Source organism: Myotis yumanensis, unplaced genomic scaffold, assembly GCF_028538775.1.
Source record: "Myotis yumanensis isolate MYYU_CA2020_CCGP unplaced genomic scaffold, mMyoYum1.0.hap1 SCAF_3, whole genome shotgun sequence".
NCBI classification, from domain to species: domain Eukaryota; kingdom Metazoa; phylum Chordata; class Mammalia; order Chiroptera; family Vespertilionidae; genus Myotis; species Myotis yumanensis.
Genome location: NW_027223754.1, coordinates 179,949,448 through 179,975,957, shown reverse-complemented (window position 1 = coordinate 179,975,957; position 26,510 = coordinate 179,949,448). Strand labels below are relative to the sequence as shown.

At 41.9% G+C, this 26,510-nt stretch overlaps 1 protein-coding gene across 1 annotated transcript in view; it reads right to left on the bottom strand.

The window, feature by feature from the left end:
- The window catches only part of LMNTD1 (lamin tail domain containing 1), a 196,861-nt gene that overhangs the window by 90,150 nt on the left and 80,201 nt on the right, over positions 1 to 26,510 (bottom strand). Inside the window, exon 2 of the mRNA XM_070408826.1 lies at positions 18,550 to 18,712. Coding sequence (XP_070264927.1) covers positions 18,550 to 18,712 — 163 coding nt within the window. The remainder of the gene's footprint in view (positions 1 to 18,549; positions 18,713 to 26,510) is intronic.

The following is a 26,510-nucleotide window of genomic DNA, read 5'->3' as shown; positions in this document are numbered from 1 at the left end:
TGTGAGAGGGATGTCCGGCTGCAGGATCGGGCCTAAACCGGCAGTTGGATATCCCCCGAGGGGTCCCAGATTAGAGAGGGTGCAGGCCAGGCTGAGGGACACTCACACCCCCCATGCACAAATTTCATGCACTGGGCCATTAGTATATATATAAAAGGCTAATATGCAAAGTGTCCCCTTGGGAGTTTGACAGGGAGACTGGGAGTTCAATCACTCGCTATGATGTGCACTGACCACCAGGGGGCGGCACAAAACAAAGGAAGGCCCCAGCCGGCAGCTGGAAGGTCCTGATAGGTCCTGATCACCGCCAGGCCTAGGGACCCTAACCGTGCACAAATTTCATGCACTGGGCCTCTAGTTCATTATATTTGCTTTAAAGTTTAATTTTTACACAGATTTGTTTTAAGAGGAGCTACTTTTTATTAGCAAGTAGAGGCAAGCATCAACTTCATTCTATACTTCCTTTAAGAAGAGAGACAATCCACTTTAATTTCGCACTTGAGTAAAGAGATAAACCACCACATTATGGGTGATCTAGCTCCATCCAAAATGAAAATGATTGACTCAAGTGGTCAGAATTGTAATCAAACCAAAGCTGATCCAGTTAGAACCCAAAAATGATGTTTAGAGTTTTGCCAATGTGTCCCTTTTCTCTCTTCCACATGGTGTGGTTTTCCATTCACATGATAAAATAGGAATATTCAACACAATGAGAGGAGTAACTAATGGAGAGCATGTAAATAACTGAAAATAGGATGAACATTCATAAATGTTTGGGGAAAACTGGATTCGTTTAGACTAAATGCTGCTTTGGGAACCTATGCATAAAGCTTTTGGGGGAGGCATTTTCTGAAACATACTTTGTACTCTTAAGTACAGGCAAATTCTAATACTGATTTTTTTTCAATATATGTATGAAGTAATATATGGCACAAAACAGTATTAAAATTACTACTTTAATTAATAAATGAGAATGGCCTGTTTAATCACAAAAAAAATCTTTGCCTTTTATAATTACAACTAGAGGTCCGATGCATGAAAATTGTGCAAGAGGCTCAGCCCCTGCTGCTGCAGCTGCCTCTGCCTCGATCCTCGCAGCCCTGGCTTCATCCAGAAGGACGTCTGGAAGGACACCCAGTCTAATTAGCACATTACGCTTTTATTATATAGGATATTTATGATTTTCTTTTCTTCGGGCTCGTTCTGCCTTTTCTGATATATTTTATACTTTTGGAGGGTATGGATCATGTCGCATCTTTTATTTGTATCCAATGGCCAAGAAATGCTTATTAATTTATCACTTTCTCTAATAAATGTGAAAGTAATCAGTATTTTATTTTCCTTGAAAAAGAATTTTTATCAATAAATTGTTATTTTACTCTAAAAAAGATGTACATTTATTTTAGAGAAATGGGAAATAAAAAATAAAATAAAATTTTATTTTTCAAACTGAAAGTAATTTACACTAGCAGCATTCAGTAAATTTAATTTACTCCTTCTTTTGTTGGTACATATAAAATATGCTCTTAGAAAAAAAATCAAAACCACAATTGCCATCTTGCTTTGTACCCAGCTCCTTTCATTTGACAAAGTTAATCATTTTCCATTTATGTACCATTAGCACAACATAAAAGCAAGGGATGAAAATAGAACACCTTATATTTTAAATTAAAATGAATCACAAACATGTGCAATGTTCCTTCTAAGATGTATTGTAAAAACCATTCAGCTATTATTAAATGCTAATGCAATAAACAAAATTGCCTGAAGCCCTGCTCTTTAGCACAAAAGAGAGGACAATCCTCACGTCTTGGTGCACATTTCTCGGGTTCTATCCCCCTGTTCTTCCCACTTCAATTGCAACTTGCCTTCTGTCAAGGAGGATATGGCAGAGGGGCTCATTCCAGCCCACCATTTCCGTTCCGCATTCGCTGCTGCCTGCTGCATCTCCAAATACAACGATGCTGAGCAGCTTCTTTGAGCCCTTTTCCCCACCGTACCCCAGGTGAGAGCCCTAATCAGAATCACCACCAGCACTGCCAGTGCAATCGCTCTGGTTCCGGTCACTATGGCTTCTCGCACTATTAGTTTTCAGGAGTCATTTCATTTTGTGCTTTATTGTTGTTGCTGCTTTATCTATTTCTGTTGTTGTTGTTAATCCTTACCTGAGGATATTTTTCTATTGATTTTTAGAGAGAGTGGGAGGAAGGGGGAGAGACAGAGAGAGAGAAAGAAATAACAATGTGAGAGAGATGCATCGATTGATTGCCTCCTGCAGCCCCCAGCTGGGGCTTTGGATCAACCCTGCAACTGAGGTACATGCCCTTGACTGGAATCGAACCTGGGGCCCTTCCAGTGGTTAGCAAACTGCGGCTCCCAAGCCACATGCGATTCTTTGGCCCCTTGAATGTAGCTCTTCCACAAAATACTGACTTCTGTGCATGGGTCACGAAGTTTCAATTGCACTGTACATGCGCGCCCGCACATGGTATTTTGTGGAAGAGCCCCACTCAAGGGGCCAAAGAGCAGCATGTGGTTCGCTAGCCGCAGTTTGCTGACCACTGCTTTAGACCAGTGGTTCTCAACCTTGGCTGCACATTAGAATCACCTGGGAATCTTTTTAAAATCCTGATTTCTGGGCCTCATCCTCCAGAAATTCTGTTTCTTTGTTATGGGGTGAAGCCACAACATTAGTAACAAAGAAACAGAATTTCCGGAGGATGAGGCCCAGAAATCAGGTTTTTAAAAAGATTCCCAGGTAATTCTAATGTGCAGCCAAGGTTGAGAACCACTGCTATAGTCCATGGGCTGATGCTCTGTCCACTTTTTAATTTTAAAGCAAGAATGACTGATTCACTCTTTATGAGCTATAAAAAGCATTCTTTGGTTTATGAAAGGAGGTAATGTTTTATTATATTATTTTATTTCTAAAAAAGCAACCACTTGTTTCCCAATAAATCTGTAATTTAAAAAATTAAATACAAGAAATTTATAGCTTAAAAATAAAAGAGAAGGGTTTTTTTCTTAGTATTTTAAATTTTTATATACATTTAGCATTTGAAACGGAAGCTGGAAATTTTGATCTTATGGCTGGGTGGCCAATCATCCCGGTTGCCTGGGATGACCCCAGGCCAGTGGCAGTTTCAGTGGCACTGAAAGTCCCACGTCCTGGGGGACACCCCTCAGTCACAGACAAACCAGGATGGCTTGTCACCCTATACACTATTCAGTCAGATAAGCCACATTTACCAGGCAACTAATGTTCATGATGCTGGTGGTATTTTCTAGGCAGTGAAGAACAGTTTAAACAAATCAAACCTTTGCCTACTTTATAGTCTAATTTCTGTCAAGTTTAACAATAGGCTTTTATGGTCATCCTGGATCATTCTGGGAGATGTTTTGGGCCTTTACATTTTTTTTACAAGAATATGAAAAATGTTTAATTACCCAAAATGTTTTACACAAGTTGATGCATGCATAAAATAGCAATATGATAAATTTTCAAAGGTTTTGTTTTGCACTGCCCTTTTGTTTCTGACTACTGTTAGTTCTGAATTGAGCCAAAGCCTAAACAATTCTAAACTTTATGTCTTTAACATGTGATTATTTTCCCCAAAACCTTTAGCACTGCCGTCTTGACTAAAGCTAACATTTTCCTACTAATGCATCCCATAAAAGGCAAGAGAGTGGTAGTACCATAACTGAAAAACACCTGCCATCCTTTGCCTATTCTATATAATCTATATAATAAAAGCATAATATGCAAATTGACAGAATGGCAGAACAACTGGTTGTTATGATGCGCACTGATCACCAGGGGGCAGATGCTCAATGCAGGAGCTGCCCCCTGGTGGTCAGTTTGCTCCCAGAGGGGAGCGCCGCTCAGCTAGAAGCTGGGCTCATGCCTGGTGAGCCCTGCGGCAGAGGCGGGAGCCTCACTTGCCTCTGAGGCAGCACTAAGGAGCAGTGAGCTGGGCTCACAGCTGGCAAGCGCAACGATGGTGGTGGGAGTCTCTCCCGCCTCCTCTGCAGGCAAGGCAGTAAGGAGCAAGGAGTCCTGAACTGCGAGAGCCCCGGACTGCGAGGGGGATGTCTGCCTGCCAGCTTAGGCCTGCTTCCTCCAGCAGTCAGACATCCCTTGAGGTGTCCCAGACTGTGAGAGGGCGCAGGCCAGGCTGAGGGACCCTCCTCCCCCACCCAGTGCAAGAATCTTGTGCACCGGGCCTCTAGTCAGTAGATAATAACCTACTCCTGGAAGGCTATCTCCCTCTTTCACTTATTTTAACAAACTTTGCCGGCAGCCTTTCCTCAAACTGACCTTACCTCGGTTGTAATTCTGAAAAATAACACCATCTACCACCATGGAATGTTATATAACTAGAGGCCCGGTGCACGAAATTCATGCATGGGTAGGGTCCCTAGGTCTGGTCAGCTATCAGGGCTGATCGGGGCCTTCTGGCTGCTGGCTGGGGCCTCCCTTCTCTGGCTGCCAGCTGCCAGCCTGGGCCTTCCTTCATTCCGCACCACCCCCTGCTGGTCAGCACAAGTCATAGCAAGTGATCGAACTCTCGGTCTCCCAGTCGAACTCCTGAGGGGACACTTTGCATATTAGCCTTTTATATATATAGACTAGAGGCCCAGTGCATGAAATTTGTGCAAGCATAGGCCTTCCTTCCCCCGACTGCCAGCGCTGGCTTCCCTCTGGCACCGGGACCTGGGCTTCGCTCCAGCACCTGGGACCAGGGGTTCCCTCCGGCCATCGGCAGGCACCTGGGACCCGGGCTTCCCTCACAGCTCTGGCTTTGTCAGGAAGGATGTCCAGAAGGACATCCAATCTAATTAACATATTACGCTTTTATTATTATACTAGTAAACTAGAGGCCCAATGCATGAAATTCATGCAAGAGTAGGCCTTCCTTCTCCGGCTGCTGGCACTGGCTTCCCTCTGGCACCCAGGACCTGGGCTTCCCTTGCAGCCCTAGCTTCATTCCAAAGGTCATCCAGAAGGACATCTGGAAGGACGTCTGGTCTAATTAGCATATTATACTTTTATTATTATAGATGGCCTAATCAGAAAGAGCAGTTTTTGGGGTCAGAAAGGCTTGCATGTGAATCTTGGTACCACCACCTTACTGGCTGTGACTATACAGAAGTTAAGAAATTTCTCTGAGCCTTGGTCTCTTAAATGGTCAATACCTGTCTACAGGAGAGGTGTGAATGTTTAATATACCAGTACAACTGCCTGATAGAAATGCTAATCTGTGTTGATAAATATTAGCCTCAGCCTCTTCTCTCCAGGATTAACCAGAATGTAATTCTTCCAAGGAGAGAAGTCAGGGAATGAAAACCACATCTAAACACACATCCTTTCCTTCATTTTCCTAATAAAACTAACGCAGAGTCTCAAATGTGTAATTCCTTTATATACTGTATCTTTTTGAACATTGTAGTAACAAATCACTTAGAATAAAGGAATGTAGCATTACTCTTCTGAATGGGATCGTTCAGTGCAATCAATATTACAGGTGGAATTACTTTATAATTACCTTTCTAAATTGATGATTCATTTTAACACCTATTTTTGGCTCATAAAAATGTTGTCATAAAGCTATAGTTACTACCGTTAGAAAACTGACCAAATCAAACAGTAAATAATACTTTGTCCTTGGACTATTTAGACTTTCTCTTTAACTTGCCCAGATGATTTTCAGTTTTCAGTGCTATTTCAGGTTTCTAGTATATAAATATCTCTCTTTTAAAGAAACTATTAGTTATTTTTAAGCCCCAATTCACTATTTATAATTTTAACTTTTTCTTATTACACAAAAATGACTCTTTCCTCTCTTTCAGACCACCCCCCAGACACTACCCACAATCAAGTCATTACACTTTAATCAGAAAAAGTCAAGCCACTCCAAAACAGTCAACATTTTTATGTTTCTTCTAATTCTTTTTCCATAGATAGATGGATGGATGGAAAGATAGATGATAGATGATAAATAGATATAGTAGTCCACCAGGGATATGTTCAAAGATCCCCAGAGGATGCCTAAAACCATGGATAGTACTGAGCCCTACCCATATTGTGTTTTTCCCTATACCTATATACCTATGATAAAGTTTATAAACTAGGCCCAGTATGAGATTAACAGTAACTAAAAATAGAACAATTACAACAATAATCTGTAATAAAAATTGGGCAAATGTTCTCTCTCCCTCTCCCAAAATATCTTATTGTACTGTACTCACCCTTCTTGTGATAATTTGAGATGATAAATTGCCTTAAGTCGAGAACTTTGACCTTTTCACGTAAAGGAAGCACTTACCAGCTTCTCTTTGGCATATCCAAATTGCCAGCATGACTACTCTTGTGCTTTGGGGTCATTAGTAAGTAAAATAAGGGTTGCTTGAACACAGCACTGGGAAACCACACTATCGGATAACCGAGAAGGCTGTTAAGTGAATAACTGGCTGAGAGTATATGAATAACTGGCTGAGAGTATACAGCGTGGATATGCTGGTTAGAGGATGATTCATGTTCAGAGGCAGGACGGAGGGGACTTGTGAGATTTCATCACGCTACTCAGAATGGCCCATAATTTAAAACTTGTGGTAAGATATTATATTTTAACTTAAGATACGTGAGGGTATATACATTCATCCTGCAAAAGTCCCAAGGCCCTTCTTTTGATATAAGTCAGCTAATTAGGGTTTTTTATCTTTCTTATTTTTATTTATTTATTTTTTGGCATGAGCTACACCTGTGTTTCTGTTCCTGTTTCTTTAAATTGCAACATAAGGCAATGAGAAAGCAGAATCTTAAAATTTTTTTTACAAGTTTCCCCCAACTTTTTGGTTCATCTTTCCCATACTTATTTGATTTGTTAACATTTTCAGCCACTCACTCTTAAGTCTTTCCAAAGTATTCAACTTAGTTTTTATAGATGCAGCTCTCTTTCACACTCATTTTTATTAGCGTACCTAATATTTAATTAAATATTCTAACTAATAAAAATACAAGTAAGTAATATAATATTAAGTCAATGGAGTTTGATGTTGAATTGCGAAAAGTAAAGAATCAAAAATGACTCCCTGTTGTCTACCTTGGCTGAATAAAAGATTCTGATAGCACTAACTGAAACAGGAAACACAGCAGGAGATATAGGTTTGGCGGATAATATAATACAGTTATTTTTGGATGTGCTGAGTTTCCTGGTGTGACACCATTTTAAGGTGACTATGAGGCAGTTGGAAATGTTATTCTGGTTTTCAGTGAGAGATCTTGGTGAGTGATACTAACTTGAAGTCATTCATGTGGAAATAACTAATGAAGCCACAATAATGGATAGGTTTGGGCAGAGAGGGTATGGGGACATGGCAGGTTGGTCAGAGTAATACACAATCAGATATGAGGCAAAATCCAAGATACAAGAAGAGCCAGCTGGGGCGTGTCCCAAGAGGTAGGTACAGGTTTAGATAAGTAGGTCAGTTCTACCTATGTCTTGTCTATTATCTTGGCTCAGCCTCCCAAGCCCAAGGCAACTTTTTTTTTCTTCACTCCAGGGGCATCTTAAAGCTCTTCACATAGGGAGAGAGGAGACTCAGAGTAGTTTGAAAGGGAAGCAAGACTGAGGGGACTCTTCTCTATAACAGAGAAGACTTGAGCATGTTTTCAGGCCGAGGGAAGGGAACACATAGGAAAAGAATGTTTAAAATAAATTAGAAATCAAAAGTGTTTGTTTTTTTCTGTAAAATGAGATGGTAGGTGATTTTTGTGTTCATCTTTCTGTATCTTCCAAGTTTTCTACATTGAGTGTATAAATACTGGACTCAGAAAAAAAACTATTTCTTCAATATGAAATATAAGATTGGGGATAGTCTATCAAACAATGTTACAGGAAGAGTGGAATGAGTGGTATCAAGAAACAGATAGAGAAGAGCGCCTGGGAAGGGGCATAGGCCCTTCCCATTGAGAGAAGCAAGACAAGAGAACGACTGAAGGTTCAGAGAAATTTTAAACTGGAGGCAAGGATGTGAAGAAAATCACATCATTTGGTTTGTATATTTTAAAAGTAAATTAAGAGGCAAGGTAGTTTACTAAAACTGAGGAGGAAAGATAGGACCAGAAATAAGAAAAGAGCGAGATGTTTTTAAAACTCAATATCAGGAACAGAATAGGATTTAATTTGAAATTGGTAAAATATTTCCAAAAAGTTTGGAGGTCCAGCTGAAGGTAGGTCATATGTGTGTGTAATGCAGCCAGTTAGTAAATTACCTCCCATGGTAAGAATAAACTGTTTGGTCACCGTGGCAGCAGTTAGAATTTGCCAGGCAGGTGTCAGAGAGTCAACAGGATGAGGAAATCTAAGGTAGCCCTCCCTCCCAGGAAACCTGCTTCTCTTATCTATCTCAGGCAACTAGACCACCATGCCCTCTGTTGCTCCTTGAAGAAATCTTGGAATCATCCTAGAGTCCTCTTTTTCATGAAACCCCATCTAAACAATCCCCAAGTTCTGCCCATTTTTTCTCCTAACACTTCTCCCATCCTCATGCCACCACATTAGTTGAGGTCACTATCATCCTCTTGCCCTAACTACTGCTTGGCCTCTAACAGCTCTCCCACATTCATTCCTGCCTCAAAAATTCCATCCTTTGCAGTCTTGGTCTTAAAAAAAAAAATCACATCAGGTATTATTCCACCGCCCCCCACCCTTTTTTTTAAAATCCTCACTGGGAGATATTTTTTTTCATTGATCCTTAGAGAAAGTGAAAGGGAGGGGTGGGGAGAGAGAAACATCAATGTGAGACACATCGACTGGTTGCCTCTCACACATGCCCTCACCAGGGCCAGGGATCAAACCTGCAACCGAAGTACATGCTCTTCCTTGACTGGAAATTGAACCCAACACCCTGCAGTCCACGGGCCGAGGCCCTAACCACCGAGTAAAACCAGCCAGGGCTGTTTTACTCTATTAAGACCTTTAAAATGCTTCTGATTGCTCTTAGGATAAGGACCAAAAATCTTAACACAACCCATCAGGTCCTGATAATTTGGCCTGTGATATCTCCAGATTTACATGGCATAGTCCCTCTATTCTATGCTCTCTACTCTCTGGGCACATGGGCCTACTCTTTGCCCCTCAAAAACATGGAGATAATAAGTGACCAACAGAATTAATTAGATGTCATGGACTTCAAAATGAAGAGAAAATAAATAAAATAAAATGACTCTGCCGAAACCGGTTTGGCTCAGTGGGTAGAGCGTCAGCCTGCGGACTGGAGGGTCCCAGGTTCGATTCCGGTCGGGGGCATGTGCCTGGGTTGCGGGCACATCCCCAGTGGGAGATGTGCAGGAGGCAGCTGATCGATGTTTCTCTCTCATCGATGTTTCTAACTCTCTATCTCTCTCCCTTCCTCTCTGTAAAAAATCAATAAAATATATTTTAAAAAAATGACTCAGCATTGACCCAAAGGTGTTGAAAAGATATTTAAACCAGAAATAAAACAGGTGATGTTTACATATTGTTTGGCTTGCCCTTCGACCGTCCACCCTTGCTATTTAGGGATTTATGGGGAAGCTCAGATCTGTTTTAGGGAATACAACCCAGACCCTTCGTAGACACCGGACCCTTCAAGAGTTGTCTCTGAGCACTTTCCCTGAATATCCCAAAGGCACCTCAATCCCAGCTGCTCCCTCTTCCCTTGTACCCCATCCATCTCCATAAGCCACACCTGCACAGAGCAGAGTTGTCCTGGCTCCTCCCACACCTGGCCTTACTGATGCGGCACTCCAGTTCTGTCAGCTTACCTAGGTTTGTCATCTGTCCCCAGTTTAATTCTCTTCTCCAATCTCTCCTCCCATCCATCCTCCTCTCAGATACTGGGGTGATCCTTCTGAAACATCAACTTGACCCCACCACTCTCAGGTTGTGAAAGAAAAAAAGAAGAGGAAGAAGTAGAATGAAAGGGGGGAAATGCTGACACTGCTCCCTAAACTTGATACAAGGAGTGGGAAGGAAACAGGAATTGCCGGGAGCCGGTCCATCCTTGCTGTTTCAAGGGACCTGGCGTATATGGCATACTGTTCTTAATATGTTTGCTCCCCTTCTTGGCGCTATGTGTTTTAACCAAAGTCACCTCTCCGAGAAAGGTTGTTTCCCCAGGTAGGAATTTTTCCCTGAGGTTAGGGAGGGGATACAACCCCTTAATTAAATGCCAGGCGGGTAGTTAAGCTACATAATCTTTATTCCCTGGAATGGAGATAAGAAACGCCCTAACCTTTGTAATAGAAATTGACAGGATTAAAATCGGCTGGTATAAATACGGATGTAACAAGACAATAATCGTCAGATCCTAACCAGAACCTAGCCAGAGAACATGGCAAAAGATCCTGGACAGAACCTGGCTACAGAACTTCACTGGAGAACCTAGACAGAACATGGCAAAAGAACCTGGATAGAACCTGGCTAAAGAACCTGGTGACTGAACCTGGCTGGAGAACCTAGCGAGAGAACATGGCACCAGAACTTGGTTGGAGATCCTGACCAGAACTCGGCTGGAGAACCTCGCTGGAGATCCTGGAGGGAGAACCTCGCTATGCTGATGAGCTGAAACCAGTTTCCATGTCATTCATTCTTCGCCGACTCCGTCCACACCTTTGGGGACCCCTGGACCCGCTGGGGTTGGACCCCAGCAAGGAATGACCTCTATTTGAAAGCATTGCAATTCAAGTGGGGTTATCAGAGGAGAGCCAATCATTGGTCGGTTACACCTGCAGTTTTTCATTCAATTAATTAGAAAATATCATAAACCCAATATTTCTATATGTAAGCTGTGAAATGTTTAAGGCACTGAAGATTACACGTTCTAGTTAACACAAAAGGGCAAACCTTCTTTCTGCAATGAGGCACAATTCTCTGCAAGCTTAATTTACCTTCCACACAAAAATGTCAGAGAAAATTCTCAGACCTTTTGTTTTATGAGAGTAGTATGACACATAGAATGATCATTGGAGAAAAAAAAAATCCCTTGGAAATTGGTTGCAGTCGGCAATGACTCCAACTGAGATCCAAACAATATGTACAATTGACCTTCTCACATTTCTCTGCTTGGTAGGTGACTCAGCCCTTGCTCAGCAGGGCCACAGGGACAAGTGTTGCTGCCTCAAGGCCACATTATACAAAATAAATGTTCATAGTCCTCTTTTCTAGTGGGCAGAGAGCAGGAACGCACCACTTCTCAAACAGCAGGTTTGTTTAGCAAAGAGCCTTATTTCCATGGGGAGGAAGCCTCTTTCTGACTTCCATAGGAAATGCCCAAACACTTTTCAAAATGTTCTGAGAACATCCACTTGAGCTGTTGTTATTCCATGAGTGAACAGTGGTTTTCAACCAGCTTCTCAAATCATTGTCCCAAGCCTGGTAAACGAAGACATTCAGAAGTTGTCTAGATCCTGAAGCTGCACATGTTATTTGTCTATACAAATGATCGCTATCCCAGCCTGAGCCTAAACTGGGTTCAGACATTCTGGATTTGCACAAAGTGATATCCTGAATATGTATCTTTTGGAGAATTCAGAACAATCTTGATCAAGAAGCACATCTGCAGTAGAAGATAGGAATGATTCTGAATGTAGTTTGGTTGCATCTTCTAGTCAGTCTCATGAATCATACATAACTGGAAAGAGAGAGAGAGAGAGAGAGAGAGAGAGAGAAAACAAACAGGGGTATTGTTTTGGTTCCTGACACCATTACTTAGATGGTCAAGCAGACACCCCTTCTCACCGCACTTCAGACCTCCCTACCGCTTCAGTGGTACGACAGAACTTTAAAGGGATCACCCAGTGTGAGATGGAGAAGCGGGAGCCACACTTGGCAGGAGTGGATTTGTCAGGACCATCCCTGTGGACTGTGAGCAATACTTGTGTGGAAGGTCACTTTGCAGGGAGAGGATACCTAAGACAATACCCACGTTTCTGTGTTGGCCACCTAATAGGGGGTGGTGCCATTTCCTGAAATAGACAATAGAAGAGAAACAGATGCTGGCCAGGTTGGTTCTGGAGATGATGAGTTGGAGATGCCTGTGAAACTTCTCAGGGCAGGTGTCAAGGAGGCAGTTGAGAGTTTAGAGCGGTGATTCTCAACCTTCCTAATGCCACAAACCCTTTAATACACTTCCTCATGTTGTGGTGACCCCCAATTTCATTGTTACAAATTGAACATAATTAAAGCATAGTGATTAATCACAAAAACAATATGTAATTATATATGTGTTTTCCGATGGTCTTAGGCGACCCCTGTGAAAGGGTTGTTCGACCCCCAAAGGGGGGAACCGCTGGTTGGGAACCGCTGGTTTAGAGGGAGTTTGGGGAGTAGCTATACATTTTGTGTCATCAGTTTAGAGATGTCAGTTAAGTAATGGCTGTTGAGATGGTTCAGAGTAAGCACATAAGAAGAGCACAAAAGACTGCAAAACCCTAGGATGATCTACCTTAAAAGGAGTATCTGAATAACAAGGTTAGCCTAGGGGTGTAAGGAAGAGGTTTAAATAAGTTGTTACCCAAAGAAATTACCCTGAGAACTTCATCTGCAGTCATTTTTTGGAACATTATATCACTTCTTTGTTTCTGGGCCTTCCCCTTCAGAGGAATGGACTACAGAGCATTAAATTTGAAACTGGACTTTCAATTAAAGAAAATAATGGTAAGGGCTTTGTTTTAAGGATATAAATTAGCAAGTAGTTAAGCCAGGGAATAACTGTCATTAGCTGAAGCATAGCAATGTAAATCCTGGAAACCTTTATTTCTTTTTGAAAAGTGGTTGTCCAGTAAGCCGCCAATATCATAAACAACCATAATTGCTGCTCACAAAGTGATTAATCTCTTTGTTTTCTCTCCAGTCACTTGAAACATTCTATAAGATGCCTTTGGTTTTTTTTTCGGGGGTGGGCGGGAAAGTAGTATTTTAGCAGGGACTTTACAAGAGCTTTCATTTTGCAAGGTTTTAGAGTGTGGTAACACATTCTCAGACTCATAATTCAACATCAGCCTACTTTAAACCAGACATTTTTATGTAGGTTCAGAAGAGATGCAGGACTATGAACTCTAACACCAAATTTTCAGAAAGCAATTCTTCCATTATCTAGCTGGGGAAAAAAGAGACAGCTATCTCCTCAGAAAAAGAGGTCCTATGTCAGAAAGAATGAGAATGACAGATTTGCCAAGCCCCACCATTTCTTTCTCTAGGAATAAACCAGCCATTTAACATTTGTCCTTATGTGAGATGACTTGGAGCTCTATGTCCAAACCCTACATTCTCCAATTGCCTTGTCTCAGGAGGAATCTTATCCATATACCTGTTCTTCAGGGGAGCTAGGATGGGATTCTGAAGAGGATGGTGCATGCAAACACAGTAGTATTTAGGGGTGCGCCATATACAGTTGACCCTTGAACAACCATAAGGTTAGGGGCACTGACTCTTAGTGCAGTCTAAAATCTGTGTATGACTTTTGACTCCCCCCAAACTTAACTACTAATAGCCTACTGTTGACTGGAAGCCTCACGGATAACATAAACAGTTGATTCACATATATTTTGTATCTTACGTTGTATCTTATATAAATATATATTCTTACAACAAAATTAGCTGGAGAAAAGATGTTATTTAAAAAATCATAAGGAAGAAAAATACATTTGCAATATTTATTGAAAAACAATCCACATACAAGTGGACCCGTGCAGTTCAAAGCCATGTTGTTCAAGGGTCAACTGTATACTCCTCACAAAACTGAGTGGGTAGAAGACTACTGTGACTTCAAAGTTGGGGTCTCTGTATTTTGATTCCCAGAACCCCAAGCCCTAGGAACCTGAATGAGCAGTCACTGCACCTGGCAATTGGTAGACCCCATTGCCTCTTTCCTTGTCTTTCCCCGGCTGGTTCTGATGGTCTTCCCACCTATATGTTTAGTCTTGCCCTTCTCAGACAAGAATACAAGAAGCTTTTAAAGAGCCTGGGGCCTTTGATCTCTTTGCAATAAGGAAAAGTCTAATATTAAATGTCCTGGAGGGAGTTCATTGGCTTATTTTAAACTAGTAAACACCTGGTTACTTGCCCTACATCAGGGTGTAAGGTCTCATGTGCTGGGTTTACACATTGTCTCCTAGTCTTTCGTGATATCTACATGGGCCTCCTGTACTTGCCTTGCCTTTGAGAACTGTTAACCTCCTTTGCCTTTGCTGATTCTACTATCTGAGAACTGAAGTTCTGCCATGAATTCCAATTCAGGGCACATATCCCTGTTACTCTTACATAGGCCAACTGGATGCAGATTGTCAATCTCTCTGAACCTGCATTGTGCGTGGACTTCTGTGACTGACCATTTGCTGGAGGCTGCTACAGCCCTGAAACTTGGGGCTTTCTGCCTCTCCGGGGTATCTATTCTTTCAGCCCTGAAATTAGTACAGGTCTCCTTGGGCCAGGCTTACATGACTAAGAGGGCCAATATCAGATTAATTACACTGCCCTCTGCTCTGACTTGCTAAGAATCAAAATTTGGTGTGTCCCTGATAGATCTCAAACTATACTATTAACATCTAATGCACAAGAACTCTCTTGAAGTAATGAACTTTTAAAATGTGTTCATATCACATGGCCATGGTACCTGAGTGTTAGTAACAACATTTGCAAGTAATCATTTTTTATTTTTTATTTTTGAAATGTAGGGTGACTAACATTCCAGTTTTTTCCAGGACTCTTCTAATTTTAGACTGAAAGTCCTGAAAACTGAGATGATTGGTCACCCCAGGAAAATGAGTCACTCTCTCTTGTTTGTCTTCATCTATAGCAGTGATTCCCGAAGTGGGCGCTACCGCCCCCTGGTGGGCGCTGCAGCGATCCAGGGGGGCGGTGATGGCCACAGGTGCATTTGTTTTAACTTTTTTTGTATTACCTTTCTATTCTGAGTTCAATAAATAGTTTCATAATTTCAAACTTCAATGTTTCTAATTTACACCTTTCTTTACTATATTTTACGAAAAAGGTAGAAACATTAATACATATATCTTTCTGTTTAATTGCTATTAAAATTTTAAAAAAATTAGTTTCCAGGGGGCGCTGAGTAATATTTTTTCTGGAAAGGGGGCGGTAGGCCAAATAAGTTTGGGAACCACTGATCTATAGAATGAGAAAGGACTTGGTTTAACTGCATATAAAACTATAATCTGATGATTCTCTTTTAAATTACAGCCTCTTCTATCCACATAGCACATGATAACTACACAGTACTTCCAGCCAAATGGGATCCTTAGACCTTTCTCCCTTTTAAGGAAACTTTCCCTTTCCCTACATGACTCTCTGTTCCTAAGACTGTCATTAATACTGCCTTCTAGATTTCAGCAGATCATCTTGACCCAGACAATAACCCTGGCTCCACTGGGAACTCTTTTATCCAAGTCTAGCAGTTGTCCAAGTTTTCTCATTGCTTTGACTGATGCACTGCATAGTCCAATTGTCTTCATCATACCACAGGTGTTTAAATCAGGAAGGGACTAGAAACTCAAATGCCATGTTAAGCCAAATAAACAGGATGTTGTTGTTTTTGTTTTTAGGACTTCTTAAAATCTTAATTTGCTAAATATACCCTGTCAATCTCCAAAGGGATCAAGTGCACTTACTTTTCCCCAAATATACTTGATCATGGTTGCCTTTGGAAGGATAACATTATTAATACCTTGTGGAACTCACATCTGTTTGTATAAATGTGGGAAGTGCTACTGTAAGTGGAAAATCACAGACTTTGGTGCCAGAGAGCTATGAGTTCAAATCTTGATTTTAGTTGGGTGATTTATTTACCTAACCCATCTGTAAATCTTTTATTTGTTTAAATTTCCATGTTGTGCTTGTTCTTTTAAAGGAAATAAAGGATGAGAGTGTTATAAGGGCAATTTCTGTTTCCTTTAACTTATACCAGGTATTGCCTGTTGGGACCGTTGCAAGGATTTATCAGATCATGTATCAAAGGCACCTGGCAAGAGTAAGGGACTACCTCAATAGCTCATGGGGTGGATGTAACATAAATATCTCACTCTAGTGACTATAACTTCATGGGAGATTAATGGAACAAGGCTAAAACTAAGAGTAGAAAGCCAATGTGTGCTATGATTTGACCGGAGAATGCATACATAAAACCATTGATCCCCTTGCCTATCATTTCCGAATTTCTTTCCTTGGAGACATTTTTATCATCTCAAACTGTTATTAAATGACCCTTTAGCTGACATTGCTTAAATGAGTATGCAAAAGAGTAAGCATGTCAAACACGTTTTCAATTCTCTGGATGATGAGGTTATAGAGGTTTTTACTTTCTTCTGTTTAAAAAATAAACACAGTTTTTCCAGAATGCTAAAAAAGAGAGAGAGAGAGAGAGAGAGAGAGAGAGAGAGAATAGGAAACAAAAATAAATGGGTAGAAAGAGAAGAAAACCAATGCATGCTTTGTTCCCCTACTTGGATATCCACAAGGCATATTAGCATAGTAAAGTCTCCTCTGGGGGATAGGTGGATAAAAAAAAGTTATAAAGAAGAGGCCAGAAGCCATTAAAGATACAATTCACACCCTTACCATTCAACAAATAATAAGAGGTGAGAAGGCTAAAGACCCAGCTGCTAAATTCCTAAGCCAAATGTTCTATTTTGAAAACAAAACAAAACAAAAAATAACTTCCAAGTTCATACTCAGTCTTATTTCACAGACTAGATATGTTTCAGAAAAGCTGAACTTCATGCAGTTTATTAAGTACATTTTCCCACAGACTTTCATTATAGGAGCAGAGATATATCCTGGGAGAAGAATTAGGCCAACATATGGTATTACATCATATGTTATAGCAACAAAACAATTTTATCTACTGTGTGATGCTAAGAATGATATTCTCCCATCAAGAGGCTTCAGTTTTCTCCTGAAAACAGGGATAATAACAATAATAATAGTAATGGCCATTTCCAGAGTGATTATGAGAATCAAATTAAATAAGTTACGTGAAAAGCCCTACTAGACTGCTACCACCCCAAGGACAGGAAGTGGGTTCATCTTGCTCATCATTGTATTTCAAGCATTATCTCAAGTCTGGCATATGGCCGGTATCCAGCATGTCAGTGAATGAGTAAATTAATACTTTCTACTCAAAAGCCCTCAGCAAATTCTTGTTTGATTTTTGTTCAATCCTTTATATAGATTAGGAGTGTTTCATAACAGTGTTCTAAGACATCTAGATTTCATTGCATCAACTGTCGAATCCATTTCATGCAAGAAAGAGCACTCAATATATACATGGTGGTGGTGATGAAGATTTAAGTTTTTTGGTGTTTGTCTGTGTACCATCCCATCGGACATTGGCTTGTACATAGTAGCTCTTAACCAATGTTTGTAAGTGATGACAAATATCAGCTTGGGCTACAGGAGTACCTTGGAAATAATTAGATTCAGTTCCAGACCACCACAATACAGTGAATATCTCAATAAAGTTAATCACACAAATGTTTTGATTTCCTAGTGCATATAAAAGTTATGTTTACACTATACTTACACTATAGTTTATTAAGAGTTCAATAGCATTGTCTTAACTTCCTCCAATAGATGGCTGTTTCATTCACATGGAAAATCTGTTTTTTAGTGTAACCACCTTCATTAATTACCTTAGCCAGATAACTTGCTACAGCTTCCACATCAGCAATTGCTGCTTCACCTTGCACTTTTAGGAGCCATATTATGAAGAGGCTTCTTTCCTTGAATCTCATGATCCCACTTCTGTTAGTTTCAAATTTTTCTTCTGCAGCTTCCTCGCCTCTCCCAGCCTTCATAGAATTGAAGAGAGTGGGGGCTGGTTTAGGAGAATGTTGTGGCTGGTTTAATCTATCCAGACCACTAAAACTTTCTCCATATCAGCAATAAAGCTGTTTTGCTTTCTTATTATTCTTGTGTTTACTGGAGTATCACTTTTAATTTCTTTCAAGAACTTTTCCTTTTCATTCACAATTTGGCTAACTGTTGGAAGCAAGAGGCCTAGCTTTAGGCCTATCCTGGGCTCTCAAAACACCTTACTCATTGAGCTTAGTCATTTCTAGTTTTTTATTTAAAGTGGAAATGTGTGACTCTGTCTTTCACTTGACATTTAGAGGATGCTGTAGGGTTATTAATTGCCCTAATTTTAATATTGTTGTGTATCAGGGAATAGGGAGACCAGAGGGGAGGGAGATAGAGAACAGCTGGTGGCAGAGCAGTCAGAACACAAACAACATTTACCAATTAAGTTTGCCTTTGTGTATGGGCATGGCTGTGTGTACTTACTGAGAAAAATAGACTGCCACTCTGTCTGCAAAGAACTCCAGAGCATACGGATCACCTGAAGGTCTGCCTTACCTATACATACACCGTGTTTGACACAAAAGGTTTGTTATCTGTTCAAGTGCCCCTTCCAGAAAAGAAATGAAACTCCTGCCGTATGATCTTCCTTAAGAAAAAAAAAAAGTCTGTAACTTTCATTAATGACTCTTACCTTTGACGAACTTGGCAAACGTACTCCACCAACAGTTCATGGGAACCAGGAACAGCCCTGAGGACAGTGTAAGTGTTCAGGTAACAGAACAGCAGGATGCAGATTCCTGCTGCGCCTCTGGTTGTCCTTGAAGAGCCTGGCGGCAGGGCGGCGTGTTTAATCGCTGGGGAGGAGTAACAGAGACCAGGGCACCTGGGGCGGGAGCGTGGGGAATTCCAGCAGGCTCTGCTAAACGCGGGTGGTGTAACACTGCTTCATTGTCCCGGCAGCTTGCTTGCCTTAGATAAGGTCCATCACACACTAAAAGTAAACGCAAGTAGGATCCTTGACGTGTTTGAGAACTGCTTTCTTACCTGTTTCCGTTAGTCTTTGGAATATATTTCGATTGAACAACAATAAATATCCAGCATATTTTCATTTGTGCTTTTATACCCTGAAGCCCATTAAAAGATTAGACAACGAGGACGTCCTGGTTGTGACTGAAGGGAAAGTATGCTGTCAAAATGGGCTACTTCAGGGAAGTGACATTCATTTGTGATATCTGAAAAGAAGTCAGGACTCAGGAGTTCACCTTTGCCGGGGCTAGAGTTCTGCCCTCCTCACTGTCAGGCCAATCAAGGATGTGTGTCTACAGGACAGTGATTCTCAAGCTTCAGTGCATATCGGAACCTCCTGGAGAGCTTGATAAAAAGCGGATTGTTGAGCCCCACTCTCAGGAGGAAACCTGGGTTGAATTCCCAAGTGTTTTGGTCAGAGTTCTCCAGAGAAACAGAACCAATAGGATTGATTGATTAATTGACCAATAGGAATTGGCTCACCCAATTATGGAGAATTAGATGAGTTAATATGTATAAAGAAAGCATTTACATAGTACTAGTCACAGGGCAATCAGAGTATGAGTATTCTTTAGTAGTAGTAGCATTTCATTGCCAGCACCAGCCTGACAAGTGAAAGACTATATATAAGTATTGAATGGATGCCAAGAGCCATGCTCTCTGGAGAGTGTAGCAGTTGTCCATATAGCAATCACACTTTCCTACATAATTGACCTTGTGGAAGCCCAGTCTTTGGAGAGCTTCTTCCTTTTCCCAAGGCATCAATTTCAATAACAGTTATTCTGACCTCTCGCGTGCCTGCCTGTTGCTGACTTTGTGTTATGATAGTAATACGGCTTTGACATGCTATATAAATACAGAATGAGAAAATGAGACAAAACCCTGAAATTCACCTTAGATGCCTAACAATTTTCAATTCTCACAGCTGAAGATTATTGAGACTTTAAGATATACATTTTTCTAACCAAGAAGAATTTTACATGTTTTCTTTTAATTAAAACCCTACGTATACATTCTAGGTGATGACCTTTTGTTTTGCTTTATGAACAGCACAATAAAAATCACTCAAAAACTCAGAGCTTCACTCATGCTCTCTTGAAGAAGTGAGACATTGCCAAAGAATTCATAGCAGAGCATAGTGAGAGCTGTGGTTTGTTCTCTGACATTTAAAAGCATACCTGAACTCTTTAGCACATGGATACCGAAATATTCAACGATGTTCTGAAATTTCCCGTGCTGCTGCCTGCTTCAGCACTTTTAATCCCTAGGATATGCCAGAGTTGCACATTAGCATTTAAATGGACAGCCAAGTCCTAGGAAAGCAAAGATATATGTCACATCATAACTGGCTTCAACTCCTGCAGGGGCTGCGGAGTGCCTTTGCTCTTCTAATGTTCCAACTTCCCTTTCAACTTCTGCCTTTGTGGATTCCGGATGATCAGTTATCTGCAAGATTTATAACCACAAGCTTTGATGTCAGACAGATATATGGTGTCAACATTCTGCAATCCAAGAAAATACTCTTTCTCCTTTAGGAGGTAATGTTGTGGTTTTTCTCTCTGTTGACTGCTTACTTTGATATAATAAAGCAAACTTCAGTTCCTTGGGTTTCTCTTAGAAAGGAAAATTTTAAATCAGTCCTCATGCCAAGTTGAAACTTAATTTGGTATAATGTCCCTAACTTCACTAAACCACCAGGCTAGGTCAAAACGGGCTCACACTTCGTACACCTAAAATCCACAACTGCTTATGTCTCAGGAACAAAACCACGAAATAATAACCACTAGTGTTTTTATTTGGATGTAAATTATTTGCCTAAAATGCAGACTTACTTACTACACAATTTACATCACATATTTCTCTAAGGCAGCGGTTCTCAACCTGTGGGTCGCGACCCCTCTGGGGGTCGAATGACCCTTTCACAGGGGTCACCTAAGACCATCAAAAAATACATCCTACCTAATAAAAGAGAAACTTGGTAATTAGCCATACGGCCGCTACCCTTCCCATTGGCTAATCAGTGAGAAATGCAAATTAACTGCCAACCAAGATGGTGGCCGGCAGCCGGGCAGCTGACGCGAACAGGGAGGCTTGCTTGCTTCAGTGACGGAGGAAGCCAAGCTTCCCCGCCTGCCTTGCCGGCCTCTCAGCTGCACTCTTAGAAACACTGTAACAAATATAGAAGCTAAACAAAACCCCGGGCTTCAGCCAGCAGGACCGCAACATTGTTTCAAATACAGAAGGTAAACAAAGGCCAGAAACCTGCTTTCAGCAGCGGAGGTCTCATAGCTGGAGCCGAGCCTCAGAGCTAAAGCTGGCCCAGAATAAAAAAAAAAAAGGAAAAAAGGACAGGTTGGGAGCTTCAGTCACCCACCAGCCTGAAAACGGCCCTCAGCCCCTCAGCCAGGCTGGCCAGGCACCCCAGTGGGGACCCCCATCCTAAAGGGGGTGTGACCAGATGCAAACAGCCATCATCCCCTCACCCAGGCTGGCCAGGCACCCAAGCTGGACCCCCACCCTGATCCAGGACACCCTTCAGGGCAAACCAGCCGGCCCCCACCGTGCACCAGGCTTCTATCCTATATAGTAAAAGGGTAATATGCCTCCCAGCACCGGGGTCAGCGTGACAGGGGGCAGCGCCCAAACCCCCTGATCGCCCTGTGGCTCTGTGTGTGACAGGGGGCGGGGCCACAACTTCCCTATCCGCCCTGCTCTGTTCCTGACAGGGGGAGCTCCTCAACCCCCTGATCAGCCCTGTTCTGTGTGTGACAGGGGGGAGCTCCCCAACCCCCTGATCGCCCTGCAGCTCTGTGTGTGACAGTAGCGGCGCCCCAACCCCCTGATCTGCCCTGCCCTGAGTGTGACAGTGGCGGCACCCCAACCCCCTGATCCGCCCTGCTCTGTGTGTGACAGGGAGCGGTGCCCCAACTCCCCTATCGGCCCTGCTCTGTGAGTGACAGGGGGGAGCTCCCCAATCCCCTGATCCACCCTGCTCTGTGTGTAACAGGGGGTGGTGCCCCAACTCCCCTATCGGCCCTGCTCTGTGAATGACAGGGGGGAGCTCCTCAACCCCCTGATTGGCCCTGCTCTGTGAGTGACAGGGGGGAGCTCCTCAACCCCCTGATCAGCCCCGCTCTATGCATGACAGGGGGGAGTTCCCCAACCCCCTCATGGGCCCTGCTCTGTCCGTGATAGGGGGCAGCGCCCCAACTCCCCAATCGGCCCTGCTCTGAGCCCGACCAGGGGCTGCACCTAGGGATTGGGCCTGCCCTCTGCCACCCGGGAGCAGGCCTAAGCCAGCAGGTCATTATCTCCCGAGCGGTCCCAGACTGCGAGAGGGCACAGGCCGGGCTGAGAGACCCCTTCTCCCCCACGAGTGCACAAATTTTTGTGCACCGGGCCTCTAGTATATATATATATATAAAATTACATATTGTTTTTGTGATTAATCACTATGCTTTAATTATGTTCAATTTGTAACAATGAAAATACATCCTGCATATCAGATACTTACATTATGATTCATAACAGTAGCAAAATTACAGTTATGAAGTAGCAACGAAAATAATTTTATGCTTGGGGATCACCACAACATGAGGAACTTTATTAAAGGGCTGTGGCATTAGGAAGGTTGAGAACCACTTCCCTAAGGGCTATCACTACTTCTACCCTTTGACCTGGAGTGTGATAAAGGTAGGTCTTATCAATATTCCTAGATAACCTTATTATACTGCCTTATCATTATAACAATGGATCCAAGACAAAAGCTGGTGGGCTGAGTGTCATACAAGGGTGCAATCATACCACATCTCAGGGTACAGCAGTCCCCCCTTAACCACAGTTTTGCTTTCTGTGGTTTCAGGTACCTATAGTCAACCATGTCCTGAAAATATTAAATGGAAAATTCTAGATATAAAAAGTTCAAAAGTTTTAAATTGTGTACCATTCCAAATAGTGTGATGAAATCTTACACCTGTTATGCCCAGATTTCAGGATCCCCAAGAAACCACATCAGGGAGCCAGCCATGTCCGATGCAAAAGCATAAGAGTCTTTATTCGAGCTAGCTTGGCTCCCCCACCTTGCCGACACAGCAGCAGGAAGCAGAGAGAGAGATAACTCTGTGTGGAGACGGGTTTTATAGTGGGGGTTGGAGTAAGGGGAGGAGAAAGGACTGTGCTCTGCCAATTGGCCAGGAGGAAGTTGGTGTCTTGTTCCTGGGTGTGGCTAGCAGAGGCTTAGACTTCCGGGAAGAAGCTCCTTGCCAAGCACGTGGCCAAGGTAAGATGGAGCACTTACCCTGGGGCAAGATGGAGGGCGTAGCCCTTACCCTGGGGCAAGGTGGAGGGCGTAGCCCTTACCCTGGGGCAAGGTGGAGGGCCTAGCCCTTACCCTGGGGCAAGGTGGAGGGCCTAGCCCTCGCCCTTTCATTACCATTTCATTCTCCAGCTCATAAATCATCCCTTTGTCCAATGTATCCACATTTTATACGCTGCCCACCCATTAGTCATTTAGTAGCTGACTAGGTTACCCGATGAACTGCTGCGGTATCACAGGACTTATGTTCAAGGCTAATGCTACATCACACTGCCTGTATCATTTACCTCACTTCAGCTCATCACACAGGCATTGTATCATCTCACAACATCACAATATTTTGAGACAAAGAGATCACATTTACACAAGTTTCATTACAATTTTATTGTTATAATTATTACATTTTTATTAGTTCTTGTTAATCTCTTACTGAGCTTAATTTATAAATTAAACTTTACCATAGGTATGTGTGTATAGAAAAAACATAGCATGTAGAAATTGTTGCTATCTGTAGTTTCAGGCACCCACTGCGGGTCTTGGAACCAATCCCTCACAGATAAGGACGGAACTAATGTACTTCCCTTAGAGATACTGCATTAAGCACCTCACCAGTGACCATTTTCATGGCATCACCTAAGAACTGTGTTGTCACATAGAGAAGCTACTTGTCACATGTGGCTACTTAAATGTAAACTAGTTAAAAATTCAGTTCCTCAGCCCGGCTGGTGTTGCTCAGTGTTTGAGCACTGACCTATGAACAGGAGGTCACAGTTCAATTCCTGGTCAGGGCACATAGCATGCAGGAGGCAGCCAATCAACGACTCTCTCTCATCATTGATGTTTCTATCTCTCTCTCTCTCTCTCCCTTCCTCTCTGAAATCAATAAAAATATATATTTAAAAAAAATTCAGTTCCTCACTTGCACTGTTCACATTTCAGGTGCTCAATAGCCACATGGCTATTGAATTGGATAGTGTAACTATAGAACATTCCCAGAATTGCAGAAAGTTCTACTGAACAGCACTGACCTTGAGTCGTAGGTTTTAAGGGACCTCAGAAAGGGCAACCTACCAACCTGGTTTTCCCAGGATTGAGGATTTCTTGGATTTGAGGACTCTCAGTGTTAAAACTGGGAATAGTCCCTGGAAAATGAAGACAATTGGTCATCCTAAGAGATCATCTAGTCCAGTGGTTCTCAACCTTGGCTGCACATTAGAATCACCTGAGAATCTTTTTAAAATCCTGATTTCTGGGCCTCATCCTCCGGAAATTCTGTTTCTTTGTTATGGGGTGGGGCCACATTAGTAACAAAGAAACAGAATTTCCAGAGGATGAGGCCCAGAAATCAGGATTTTAAAAAGATTCCCAGGTGATTCTAATGTGCAGCCAAGGTTGAGAACCACTGATCTAGTCTAACCACATCTAATGCAGATATTCCTTCTATAACATTCTTGACATTAGGCATATCTGAGCTTGCTAGTTCAGTGATGTTTTATAGTAACATCATGATGTGGCTGAAGCAGGCAGAATTTGGAGAACTGTAGTAGTAGAATATTGAGCTAAAACAATAAATGAGAACTCAGTTTCTCATTTTCTTCAAGTGGTAGAAAGCTCATAGGCACAAGAGAGATTGTTCAAGCAACCACAACAAAATACTCGCACCCACCGAAAGGAAGCACACTTCATAAGTAGCCTGTCAGATTAGTAATAAGTCTAGCATCAAAGTCACATGTGTGTTAATAATCGCTGGAATATTTACTGGTAAATCAGGGTCCAATGTCATATTAACAGGCAGAGTTCTGTTGAATTACTTTTTCCCAAAAGAAATATATATTTTGAAGTTACTGAAATTAGAACTGAAAGAAGCCTTAGAGATCTCCCAGTGCAACTCCAATTTTGCAGAAGAGGAACCTGAAGCCCAAAGTAAATACCCTTTCCAAGATTGCACAGTGAGGGAAAACACCTATATCACTTTTCAAAAAGCAAGGTCAAAAGCACAGACTAGTCTCAATTCCTGGAAAGGAAATGAATGGCGCTTTGACTGAGTGTCACTTTTATTACTTCTCCATGATTTTTGTTTAGTGTTGTTAAAAGTATTTTATATTTGAAATAGCTTCCTATTGAGAATATTATTAGCAAGCACAATACTAGTAAATATTGTTTAAAGAACATTCAGAATTGACAGCATGTTGGCTAGGAAGATGGTTTAATGCTATCAGATGGCAGAAGGAAGGTACAAATATTTCAATCTTATTTTGCTCTGTCTTCTTTTCACTTAAAGGGTAGGGTATAACAACACTGTAAGGGAAAACTGAAGCCCAAGTTAGACGAGGAAATGGGAGGAGAAATCTAGGACTCCTTAAATATGATGAAAACCAAGACCTCAAACAAAGACAGGCCTGTAGGTGAAAAGCTGGGTCCACACAGCAAGGCCATCTATAAAATGGGGATAAAACAGAAACTATTCCATAAGGTTAGACAATATATTGCTTAGAACAATGCCTGATCTGCTTAAAGCTCAATAAATGCTATTAATTATTCTAATTATTATCAGTAAATTTTGAAAATTATTTCAAGCCTCCAGATCCAGATGAATTATATACAAGGGTAATGAACAACTTGCAAAGATATTTGCTGAATGAGAAATACATGAAGTACAGCACAGTCTGGCATCTGTAGCTTATGACTATTCCCTTGATGAACAACATGAAATACCTGTACTCAGACACTGGCTAAGGCAATCCCATATAATAAAAGCCTAATATGCAAATTGTCCCCTCGACTGGGAGTTCGACCAGGGGGCAGGGCCAGCCAGCCAACCCTGGGTAGGGAGGACCCAGCCGGTGGTGGTGGCAGGCAGCCAGGGGAAGGGAGGCCCTGGCCGGCAGCCGACGGCCACTAGGGACCCCACCTGTGCATGGATTTTGTGCACTGGGCCTCTAGTGTTTTATAAATGTCAGTCTCTTGATTACCATCTATCTGTATTCGTTTCTGATTTCTGCTATCATAAGTTATCATAGATTTAGTGGCTTAAAACAAGAGGAATTTATTCCATTACAGTTTTGGAGATAGAAGTCAGAAATGACCTTATAGGGTTAAAATCAGGGTGTTGACAGCAGTGGTTCCTTCTTAGAGCCTTCAAAGCAGAATTCATTCTTTGTCTCTTTAACTTCTAGAAGCTGTGTTCCCCTCCTTGCATCACTCTACCTCTTGCTTGCCTTGTCACATCTACTCCTCTGTCTTTGACTCTCCAGACTCTGTTTTGTAAGACTCCTCTTGATTACATCATTGGGCCCACCCAGATAGTCCAG